At 46.9% G+C, this 12,458-nt stretch overlaps 1 protein-coding gene across 1 annotated transcript; it reads right to left on the bottom strand.

The window, feature by feature from the left end:
• Window positions 1-371: 371 nt before the first annotated feature.
• On the bottom strand, window positions 372-9,333 carry LOC119403268 (uncharacterized). The gene is made up of 5 exons (XM_037670212.2): window positions 9,204-9,333; window positions 6,456-6,670; window positions 4,881-5,176; window positions 2,527-2,711; window positions 372-544 (listed from the first exon to the last, which is right to left on the bottom strand). Exons 1-4 carry the CDS (start codon window positions 9,331-9,333, stop codon window positions 2,558-2,560), a joined length of 795 nt encoding a protein of 264 aa, XP_037526140.2. The 3' UTR covers window positions 372-544; window positions 2,527-2,557.
• Between the last annotated feature and the right edge of the window lie 3,125 nt (window positions 9,334-12,458).

Genomic DNA, 12,458 nt, shown 5'->3' with positions numbered 1-12,458 from the left:
ACGCACGGCCCATAAGGTGCACGTAGCGTCGAGTAAAGGCGACGCCCAGTCGAATCCGGTGTAGCAAACTGGCGCGACTTCGGTTTATTTTAGCCGGGAGGCGAAAAGTCATGCGAGGGTCTGTTTCCCGCATCACCCATTATACATACTATGTTAATAAATAATAATCATTAGCATCTTAATGCGAACAGCATTGATTATAATTAATAGGATGGGATATCGTGTTTGTGCCAATCCACCCTGCCATTATAGCTTACTCTTCAATTCAGTCGCAGCAACGTGCCTGCGACTGTGGCGCGTATTATATGACGACGACTATCATATACAATATCAAACTATCGACGAACTCAAATGAACAAACAGGATGCGGGTTATGCTTGAACCGGACGAAACCGGAAGTGGGTGCTTTGTTAAGCACCAGATAGGTTTTTTTTTGTTTTTTTTTTATTCATTTGCCTGCGATGCGCTATTCCCGCCGGCAGTCTTCACTGTTGTGTGTGCCTCCGGGAAACTTTCCACGCTTGAATGTGGAAAATCCTCGTCTCTGCAAAAAAAAAAAAGACAAAATAAAAGACCGGGAATCAGTTTAAAACAAAAAGGGATAGGTGGACCCTAATTACTAGCTGCATACCCCTAACTAAAGGCGAAAGTTAACGTCTCACCTTTTCGGGGTTAATGTGCCGCTTTGAGGGACAGGACACCATAGTGTTCAGCTGAATTGTATAGATTGCTAATCTATCATATTGAAATACCGTGTCGCCCACGACAGTACAGTAGTTGAGGTGCTCGGCTGCTAACCCGAAAGTCGTGGTTTCTATCCCGGCCGTGGCGGACGCGTTTTCGTCGGGTTGAAATGCTGGAGGCCTGTGCACTCTGAGGCGTCGAGCCACGTTAAGGAACTCCAGCTGGTCAAAATCATTCGTAGCCCTCAGCTACGGCGTTGCTCATAATCGTGTTGTGGTTTTGTCACGTAAAATTCTTCATTATTATTATTATTATTATTATTATTATTATTATTATTATTATTATTATTATTATTATTATTATTATTATTATTATTATTATTGGAGGCGAAAATGTCTGAGGCCGGTGTACTTAGATTTAGGTGCACGTTAAAGAACCCCAGGTGGTCGAAATTTCCGGAGCCCTCCACTACGGCGTCTCTCATAATCATATCGTGGTTTTGGGACGTTAAACCCCAGATATTATTATTATTATTATTATTATTATTATTATTATTATTATTATTATTATTATTAAAATATCTCACGAAATCGACTAAGGTTTACCGTTGGGTGACTCATCATAACAGCCAATGGTCTAGCGCGTCAAGGACAGGACAAAGCTAGTGACCCAAGAACACACACAGTTTTGTGTGTGTGTGTGTGCGCGCGCGCGTGTCCTATATGTGTCTATGCAAAAAATACAACAGGTGAAGCCTGAATGGCCGTTCATGCATTACCTAACTGTCAGTAAGCGTCTACGTGTGCACGTGCATTGAACTGCTCTCCTTTTTTATCTTTCAGTCATTTTTTTTTTTCAATTTAGAATGAACTCTTTTCTCTTAATATTTTTACACCTGGAAATTACATAAACTAGCGAAGAAATCTCGCACGGTTTACCATGGTCCACAGAGCTAGATGGCCAACTGCTCCAGGCCTACATAACACCTCTGCCGTTCCCTTATCACCTCTCTCTCGCTCTGACAACAGCCTCGCACCCTAGCTATACAGGTTGGCTGGTTGGTCTAGATGACCTGCGCTTGTCCTGGTAACGCTGTCCACATATACCTTATTTATTTCTTGTGCATAGGATGTGAGGAGATGTTGGCGCAACAAATAAGGCGCTGGCTGCGCCTTAGCTCTTGAAGGGATCTAGCATACATCACACGACTTTCTCCCAGTAACACAAAAAGCATCTCAACAGGGCGATTACAAACTGTCGAACAGCGTACTCACGGAAAAACCAGGCCACGGAAAAAGCACCACATAAATGATGGGTAGCACGAACAATAATGCCGTGATAACGTAAAAGAGAATGCCCAGAATTCTATATAATCCCTCATATTGTCGCTAGTCATGATACAGTCGAATCCTCACATCTGGGCAACATAACAGACAATGCGTCACAATAACTCTTCAACTTTCATGTTCAAAACTTAAGCTTCTATATCCCCAACTCCGGCCTGGCCTCCTTGATTTACCGTCGCCCACACTAAATTTTCATGGTTAAACTCTACCGTTACTAAAAGCTACCGCGTTGCGTAACCTTTATTCGTCCCGTTCATTTTTCCTATAATATCGCCAAAATTACTGACTTGCACCAAAAACCACCCTGTTTTTTCTTAGCAATCAAGAGTGATTGTAGTAGCACGGCAAATTGTTGTTCGCGCCAGTGTTGCTAGCGTTTTTCCTGCTATTGTCCGTGTCTCTGTGTGCGCACCTTATCCGGTTTAAAGACGAAGACATGATTGTCCCAGCGCACTTTTACTGCGGTGTGCGCGTGCCGCCAGCATATATGTCTTACCCGCTCGGTTTCAAGATGTGGAGTGGACGGCTCAACGCTCGGCGATGACCTTGGGTGTGATCTTGCAGGTGCAGTGATGCGGCACCTCAACGGCCCCCCACGATGGCAGGCTGTCGTTGGCGGAGCCACTCTTTCGGTGGTACAGGATCATGAAGCCCGAGCGCTCGGTGCACTCGCTATTGTACCTGCGTTGTACAAGCACGCTTGTCTAGACGTAGTTACAAAACGAGGGTTAGCTACTTGCCTCATTTGTTACCGCACGCTATGTGCTATGCTTAGCCCAACTAGCCCAATCTCATAGCTTGCCAGCACAAGCGTTACAGTACTGCTGCCGGGCACACACGTAAGGACTCATCATCATCATCATCATCATCATCAGCCTGTCTACGCCCACTGCAGGGCAAAGGCCTCTCCCATGTTCCGCCAATCAACCCGGTCCTGTGCTTTCTGCTGCCACGTTATACCTACAAACTTCTTAATCTCATCTACCCACCTAATTTTCTGTCTCCCCCTCACGCGTTCGCCATCTCTTGGAATCCAGTCAGTTGTTACCCTAATGACCACCGGTTATCCTGCCGACGTGCTACGTGCCCGGCCCATATCCATTTCTTCTTCTTGATTTCAACTATGATATCCTTAACCCCCGTTTGTTCCCTGACCAACTCTGCTCTCTTCCTGTCTCTTAAGGTTTCACCTATCATTTTCCTTTCCATCGCTCGCTGCGTCGTCCTCAGTTTAAGTTGAACCATCTTTGTAAGTCTCCAGGTTTAGTTGGAACTAAACTGGACTAGCCTCCTGGCTGCTGCTGGCACAAAACGTAACAGGCTGTGCTGGGTTAAGAGACCAGAGGCCAAATTCACGATGTGTCTTGTTCATTAGAGTTGTGTTGTCATTGAACAGCACTGACATGTTCGTTGTCCCTATTGGTGGTCATGTGCACTTGAGAGCATTGTTAGCGTTAGGGAAGAAGGAAAGCGGGAGAGAGCGCAAAGTCACGGACGTTAAACAATTTAGAATAACCGGTATACTACCTCACACTGGCGAAACAAATGGGCGAGTTCGAATGTTCATGGAGGTAAAAAGAGAGAAGGAGCACACAAAATATCACAGTCCGTCAGTTTGGTGCGGTATACGACATCACAATTTCATCCTACAGCCACAAGCGCAATGGTCTGTTCTTAAAAATTTTAACAATGCCTTTGTCGACTTCATCTTCGGTGGCCTTTGAAGACGACATTCCAGGATCGTTCCTACCGACATCAGTCTGTGGTCAAGGATAGCATAGAGCCATGGCGAGTGATCGTCTCTGCGAGGACACTGTAACGAGGACGGTCGAAGAAGATCTGCTGTAAGGTCTCCTCGCTACCGCAGTCGACACAAACAGCATTGCCGGCCATTTCTATAAAAAAAATGACTCCGTGAAAGCCACTCTTAGCCATAACAGGTACAGCAGAGTGGTTAGCGTAAGGACTTTCATTGTGAATGCCCACCCTACTCGCTCCGCGGTTCGCGGTGGGACCTTGCACCTTGACGCTATGCAAAGAAACCACGCAGCTAAGCGATGCTATGTGTTCTTTGTTAGAATATCTCCACTAGAGACGAAGCAACTAACGCCTTCACTCTTGAGCAGCCAGCCATGTAGCAATTCCAGGTTGTGGGCAGGTCCCTGCGACCGCTTGTAGACGTTATGTGTGTGTCCAACTGTGCCCGCTAATAGTGTTTTGGATACCCTAGGTATCGTCATCTCCAGAACCAACAGACATTATTTTTCGTGGGTGACAGAGATGAGGATGGGGGCAAAGGACTAGGCAGAAAGAAGAGACGTCAAGGTGTTCTGTTCTCTTTTTTTTTTGTACCTGAACCAATGACTGATAGGTGCCTTCTCTTGCCTGGGCATGCGCAGATTGGTATCTCAAGTTCTTTTCCGCCGCTGTGCGCCTTTTCCATTGTTAACACGGCGTTTGCGTTGTCCTGACTTCTCTCTTGTGTCCGCGTGTGCACGACTACCTTATTTTACCATGAATCCCTGCCAACTAGCTAAGCTTTCTGTCTTTCTAACACTAAGTTCGTACTTTAAACCGACAACATTGTGGTGTACAGGCCCGTAGCCAGGAATTTTTCAGGGGAGGGGGGGGGGGTGGCCCGCTTGCTGAAAACCTTGACTATTTGAGAAAAACACCTATTTTCATTACTTCTTTTTGGTAAAACACCTACTTCACCAAAATTTCAGCCCCCCCCCCCCCCGAAATTTTGGTGAAGTAGGTAGGTGGAAGTAGGAGAAGCAGGTAGAAGGGGGGGGGGGACTAGGGCCCCCCTTCCTATGGGCCTGGTTGTGCACAACGCAGCAGACTCACATAGCGTCAATGCCGACGCAGGGCGTGCCCTGCGAGGCGCAGCGGTACGAGAAGACCCACTGGGGAAAGGCCTCGTCCTGGACCACTTCTACGGCGTTGCCGAACGAATCGACCGTCTCGTTGAGCCGCTCCCAGGCGGTGCTCGTGCGGCATATCTCCTCCGACAGGGGCGCTATCGGCGTCTCCGGAGGGGTCCTCTTCACGCCCCGCACGCTGCCACGCTCGCCGCCCTGGGGCACCTGTGGGGGCGACGACCGCTCCTGGCGGCTGTCTCCACGCTTGCTCACTGTAGAAGCCTGCGAGGTCCACAGAACGTAAGAGTTGCTTTTATACTGTTGAAACGAGATTGGTAGCCCCGCCACGGTGGTCTAGTGGTTATGGCGCTCGACTGCTGACCCGAAGGTCGCGGGATTGAATCCCGGCCGCGGCGGCTGCATTTTCGATGGAGGCGAAAATGCCTGAGGCCCGTGTACTTAGATTCAGGTGCACGTTAAAGAACCCCAGGTGGTCAAAATTCCCGGAGCCCTCCAATACGGCGTCTCTCATAATCATATCGTGGTTTTGGGACGTTAAACTCCAGATATTATTATTATTATTAAAACGAGATTGGTAGCCACTAGACCACGCGCTGCACCAGCGCGTGGCCTCCCGCTAGTTCTAATAGCGGGAGTTCTGAGTGGCAGGATGACTCCTGCCAGTTGTAATAGCGTCATAAGATGGCATCCCTTAGGTGGCTGGTTTCATATTTCTATTTTATTTACTCAGAAATACTCGTAAAGGCCCTCATCGAGGGTACTACATCGGGGACTGGTGAATGTAAACATGATGTACAATTAGTCAGAAAAGTCGCAGTTAATTGCAAGAACATGTACAATGAGCGATTAGCAATAGGTTGACAAGTAAACATGCAATAGCAATTGAAGATGAAAAAAAAAACATACCAAACGACCAAGAAAAAATATAAACAAATAAAACGCGTTGCAATGCATGTGCATCAAACAACGCATGTATACATGAAAATAAGTTCGATCCTAATTCGCGATAGCTACCATCCCACCGTCGTTACAGCAAAAAAATGAAGGGAAAAATCAACATTCTGTTAACGTCGTTTCACGCTATATACAAATACTTAGCAACGCTTTCTGTTTATTTTAGCGATATGCTTGTAGGTTACCAATGATCTGTACCTTTGTTTTGACGCCGTTAGGTCTAACAAATGAACCCATAGAGTTGATCAATTCTTCTGACTTATGTATACCAGACGGAGCCACAGCATCAAGCGTTGATTCCCCTCATTTTGACTAAGAGGATATAAAACACCCCCCCCCCCCGGCCAATTCCTCCAACACTGAGGTGAAAGGAGGAGGGGGCATGATGACGTCATAGGGTGACGTCATCATGCGATGATTACTTCTTACATCACTCGTGATGACGCCGACGCAGCCGACCGTCACTTTTTGCGCTTGATCAGGCATCTAAGTAAGGCTTTCGCCTTCATAAGCAATGGTCGCGTCAACTCCTGAACCACATCGCAAGCGGGAGCGGAAGGTAGAACGAATGTTGCTCAGTACGTACGGTCTCGAATCTGGCAGGCGACGCCAAGGGTGGCTCGTCGGGGCTGGCCACTGGCCTGTCCCGTCCCACCCACAGGTAGCGCTGGTGGAGAGCCGGGTGGCGGCGCACGTGCTCGTAGAGGCGTCCCAGCCGCTGGCGCAGGAACTCTGCCTGCGACTCGCTCAGTCGCAGCGCGGGACTGTCGCCAAGGTCCCGGATCAGCTCATCGGTGTACGCTGCGTCGATTCCGTAGACAATAGCAAAGATGTAAGGAAAGACATTCTAGAGGCGACACCTAATCCGTGACTTCTCCGTTTCGTACATCAGGTGCAACTATATAGAAGCTGGCTAGGCTTCTTGCAGTAGATTCGTTCGAACCAAAGAATAGTTCAGTTAATTTAGCACCCAGAATGTGCTTTTTTGTCGTTTTTGGGCGGAGTATTAAATCAAGATGTTTTGTACATGAGCAAATAAACAAACCCCATTATTTACATAGTTGTCAATAGGTTGTTCTCGATCGCTCAGCGTCTTTCTTTTTAACAGCGAAACTGTTGAAACTCGAAATTGGTTCGGGAGGCATTGGCAGAAAACTCCTAAGCGGATATGCGCCACAGAAAGCGGGTTTGTGCCAAGCCGCTCCTAGCGTAGCATAGCCGTGCATAATATAGTATAGCAAGAGGATGGGATAGTGAAGTGAAGATGAGAAGGAAGGAAAAGAGGAGGGGAGAGGGTAAAGCATGGCATAGTATAATTTATCAGGGAGATGAGAAAGGGAGGTCATGGTGAAGAAGACGATGTTAGGGTGAGAAGGAGGGAAAGGAGGAAGTGAGAGGGTAAACCATATGCATAACCATGCATGCACGGTATGGCATAGCAAGGGGAGGGAACGAGAAGTGAGGGTGAGGGGTGGGGTTAAGGTAAGGAGGAGGGTAAAGAGGAGAGAGGGCAATGTGCAAAGAGATAAAGGAAGGAAGAAAGAATAAAGGAGAAGGGACAAAATGTAGAAAAATATCAAGAAATGTGAAAGGAAGAAAGAAGCAGAAACTGAAAAAAGATGAACTCAATCTGCGTTCGCCAGGTGGCGGCGCTTGCTTGCCAGCTTTGTTGTTTACTCAGATTTCACAGGCGTGGAACTGGCTTTCCTTTCGGTATCGTGGCCTCCGCGATTTGCTCCGGCAGCGCGCAGCCGGTGCTAATCGCGGAGGCCAAGCAAGGACGCGCAGATTTACACATTTTGCAGGCCGAACTTCTTTCATAGCTTCCACAGCGTTGCACCTGATCTATGAAACGGACTATAGGTGTCTGGTAGCGCGGCACTCGCAACTCGGCGTTCGTGTGCCCTACTGTAGCGGATCTCAGACGCCGCGTAAAAAGATGCGCGTGGTTGAGATATGCAGCGATGCCACTGCTCGAAACCTTTCAATGAACGAAGTCTTTATTAAATATCCTGACAGTTAATTGGTCCTCACCTTAAGTATGGTGTTGCTCCGATACCATTTGCATTCAATATAACTCTTAACTTGAACCAGCGCCAGCGATTTCTATTTTTTAAGTGAATATGCTCAAATACGGAAGTAAGTGCTCAACCCGATATGCTTGGATGAGAAACAATTAAGTGTCAATCTATGCTCGTACCGCAAATAAATAATTCGTAGAATGACAAAACTACGAAGTATATAGCCGGTTTCAAGCGGACAATAAAATATAAGCTCCACTCACAAAACCACGGTGCCACGGTTTTCGTTCCAAGCGTGAGCACATTCTCTCTGCTAATGAAAATTATAGACATGTCGAAAAATGAAACTTCATCTTTTCTCATTCATATATTATCCTTGGCTGAGTACTGGAATTAGAGTCTCCGTCGATAAGTTCCACTTCTTTATCTAATAGAAGCGGCATAAAAGTATTTTTGTATGGGAAAAATTCGACAATCTTGAACAATAGAAGTGTCCGACATCATGAAAATGAGTGAATATAACTGGTTGCTTCTTGTTGTACAGTTGCTTGGTAGCGGAGAGTGCATTATTGCACTCTGCGTAAGATTGCATCTAGCGTTTGTATAAGTTATACTGATGCAAGTGATAAGTGTTTAGTGTATAAGCGCCTCTAGCGCTTGCATGCAGTGGTTCACTAGTTTGCTTTGTGGTTGGAAAATCTATGCAAACTCTCTTTGCATGGGAGAGTGATCGCTGTGGGTTGGAACTGACTACACTTGCAACCGACTACAGTTAAATTGACGGGTAAAGTTTAGACTCACCAGTGACCCTTAGTGAGCAGGCCTGCGCAGAATATTGGAGACTTTGAGTACGAGTGAGCGCGAGCCAGTCTAATTCTTGCGAATTTCGTTCCAGTGAACTCGACAGAGTGAAATTGTTGTGAGCCTGAGTGAGGCTGAGTTAAAAACATTGAGTTTCAGTCTGTGCGAACCAGGCTTAGTAGAATGGAAGATAGCCCGAGCTCGAATGAGTACAGATGAGCAGAGCTTTGGAGAGTTCTAGTGAGCCAGGCCAGTAAGAGTCTGAATGTTGCCCGACTGAATCTAATTTTGGTTAGGAAGAGTCCTATTGAGTCCTAATTAACGAAATTAATTTTTCGATTATTCCTAGTGAGTTAGGCTTACTTTGCGGATCTCTGTCAATAGGCAAGATGTTAAAGACTGACTGAACAGAAAAAAAAAATCGGTAAAGGAGGCGTGTAGGCAGGGTACGTCATCGCTGCCATCATTAAAACCACGTGTGAACATGGCACTAACCCACTTGACACACTTACATTTGATAATGAGCCGCACGATGCCGCTGCTGAAGTTGAAGGGCGGAGGATGGTTGGTTCTCAATACCTGACATTGGACAGGTAGGAAAGCTGCACCGTGTATCAAAATGGAAACACAACTCACGGTCATTCAACGTACACTGTACCATTCAATAACAAGACACACTTTAATTCCAAACCGAGAGCCACAGTAAGGGTGTTGTATAGCGGGATAGCTAACACAGGAGGTTAGCAGTGCCACATTGTCTTGCTTATGACCCCAAGTACCGTGCCATCTACCTAGCGTCAGAAAAAAAAAGTTTGTCTATGAACTGCGCTCCTGCCGTTACAACTGGTCGCGCTCTGAAAGGAGGCATGCGAAATTTGTGATTGGGGTAGTGGGTGAAAAAGTCACACGGTGCCTGATATATTTAGTTCAGACGACTGGAAAGGGAAAGCCATCTTCTTTCTTTTTTTTTATGTACCCAGCGGGGTTTTCTTTTTTTGGTCTGCCTTCGGGTCGCCTCACCTTCTACGTTGCGATGATATCACATGATAACGCCGTCATGTGGCCTCACGTTATGAGACGTCACAGTGACGTCAGGATGACGTGACACGCTTTTGGGAGTGACGTCATCACATGATGATTTTTCGCATCACTCGTGTTCATGCCAACGCTGACGCGTTTGATGGGACATCTAGGATTATGGCTTAAAATGCCGTGTGATGTCGGACGCAAATAAATTTTTTTTAATGCAAATCTTTTAAACCTCCTTGGTAGGACTTTTACTGTCCTGTAGAAGGAGTGGCTTTTATGAATATTAGTAGGCCTTTGTAGTTTTGCCGTGTGGCAAGGCTCCGCTAGCTTTCGACAGCGCCTTCGTTCATGTTACCTGCTCAGGTGCCACTTCAAGCGTGGCAAAAGATTTAACAGTATTTTGGAAAGGGGATTCGAACTAAGAACATTGTGCGCATGGACCGAATGCCTCTGTTTTGCTCCTCGTATAGCTAGCTGTAGCGAGATTAAAAGGGAAATAAGTGCTTTTGGTTTACTCCGAACCAGGAGACTTTATCAAACTTTGATCCAACACTTCAAAGAGGAAAGAAGGCACCATGTGAAAAAGAAACGATATGAATGCTATACCTTTGATGGTAGCACATGAACGCCTCCACGAATTTGCGCAATTTTGTTACTTTAGAAGGTTCTCTTCTGTATTCGGCATCTGCGTTTACTTCCATCGGCGTTGGCATATAACACATAATTGCCACATCGCAAGAGCTCCCTTATGGCGACGATGATGATGACATTTATTAGCTTCCATTTTGAAACGGAGTGGCGGCCAGTAGTCCCTGAGGCTGTTTGTTACAATCACGTGTAAGTACGTCTCTTAAATTCTATCATTCTGGCAATGCCAGTTTATTTCTTCGCTTAAGCTGCCTGTTTTTAGGGGCGAAGCTCCTTAAAGCGGCACCCGTTCGTCCCCGTCGTAGTACGTAACCAGTCTTAACGCTAGTACCAGATCTTGACCTCCAAGGTGGTGCCGGTGGGAGATTTCTCCTGTGCGTTGTTGAACAATAAAAAATTCGCAGCGTGCGCGTTAACTAAAAGCCGAATTCTTCTGTCTCTCATTCCCCATTAGCAGCCATTGGCATGTTCCAGTAAGAAATGTTAGTAGAAGTAGAAGTGTAAGTGTTAGCTAAAAGCCGACTTCTTCTGTCTCTCATTCCCATTAGCAGCCATTGTTTACCTCCAAGGTAGTGCCTGGTGAGATTTCTCCTGTGCGTGATTAAACAATAAAAATTTTGTTCAAAACGCCGTCTATTGATGAAATAAACCAACGAAAGACGCCAGATGTTTTCTAAAAGCAAAACGAAAAGACGCCAGATGTTTCTAAAGCAAAACGAAAAGACGCCAGCTGCTTAACGAAAGACGCCAGATGTGACCTTGTCCGAGTAACGACGTCACATTGTGACGTCATCATGCCCTGTCATCATGACCTCGTGATGGCGTTATGGCATGGCGTCGCCTGGTGACATCATACCAAGACATCTTCGCTTGGTCAAAAACGGGCGGATCAAGGAGCATTGCAATATTGGCGGATCAAGGAAGCTTGCAAAAATGGGGGAACCAGCGCTGGAGTTTCCGCGGTGTGGGCAGCGCCGCCCTGGCGGTCAAAGCGGGCATACTACAGCCGCTCCCGCGGACGAGAGTGGCGACTGGTTGAGGCGATGCGGGCGCGTATCACCGAAACAAAACAAAATGATGCTGGCGCTACTGTTGCGCATTAAAGTGCCACAATACGCAGAAATGAGGGAGGACGTATCGTTCTATGATTTTCCTTCTAAAACATAAGAATAGCAACGGATGTGGCATTGCATCCCGGCAGTCAGGCGAGCACAGTATGTTCTGCTCTTGCTCTCCTGTCTAGTGGCGTCGGGCTGGTTTCTAAACAGAATTGCGCGTGTCTGCTAGATTTATTAGATAGTGATGGCCCCCAGTGGAAACCGGGGCCAAAGAGCAGAATTTAATCGGTGTTTTGTCGTAAATGAAACGTACATATTATGCAGCATGCGGCATATGTAATAATTTTTTCATCTGACCACCACCAAGCTCCTTCTGATGCCACCGCGTGCGGTGAATATGATACGATGGGCAGATAGTCTACATTATTTGCAAACAGTTAAGCAGAAGAAAAGCTGTCTGTCTACAAGATGCGTACGGGGGCACGTTCGCCGAAGCCGCTTAACTGTTATGAGAAATACGCACGCGATGGATGCCTGCGTTGAACTGCACTTGTGCTACAGACAGAGTTGTTGTCACGAACAAAGCAGTGAAATACTCGAAGCGTACTAAGCGTAGCTTTCTGGAGCCCGCCCATGCGGTAAAGCTTCTTTGTGCATTGGCTGCCTCGAGCATACCAGCGCGACACCATACATGCTATCCTAGCACGGTGGTTTGCTTGATCAACGTCCGCGTGTATACATACCGCGGGCTGGGCATACATACCACGGCAGAAAAACGTTGACGCAGCTACCCCTTGCCTCTTACTCCTTTTTACTGCAGTAGATGGGCAGCTGGTATCGACGCAGCACGTACTTATCAATGTAGGCTTGTGAGCCTGCACTAGCTTGACACAAATCCCAGGACGCAAGCAGAAAATGGTGACGACGGAGTCGCCACCACGGCACAGCACTGTCTCTTCGACGCCGTATGCACAGACTTAGTCTGCTTTGCAGGGCTTCTCCACGTTTTCCAGTGCTTTACTGACAAAGTAG

The sequence above is a fragment of the Rhipicephalus sanguineus genome, chromosome 8, assembly GCF_013339695.2.
Source record: "Rhipicephalus sanguineus isolate Rsan-2018 chromosome 8, BIME_Rsan_1.4, whole genome shotgun sequence".
In the NCBI taxonomy this organism is placed as follows: Eukaryota; Metazoa; Arthropoda; class Arachnida; order Ixodida; family Ixodidae; genus Rhipicephalus; species Rhipicephalus sanguineus.
This window is presented reverse-complemented; position numbering and strand designations above follow the sequence as displayed.

Bases quoted from the DNA above. Each gene is read 5' to 3' on its own strand.
- LOC119403268 (XM_037670212.2), bottom strand. From the start codon at position 9,333: ATGACCGTGAGTTGTGTTTCCATTTTGATACACGGTGCAGCTTTCCTA. The intron at 5,177-6,455 runs GTACGTACTGAG...TGGACCTCGCAG, and splicing joins CGCCTGCCAGATTCGAGACC to GCTTCTACAGTGAGCAAGCG. The intron at 2,712-4,880 runs GTGAGTCTGCTG...TGTACAACGCAG, and splicing joins TGCGTCGGCATTGACGCTAT to GTACAATAGCGAGTGCACCG.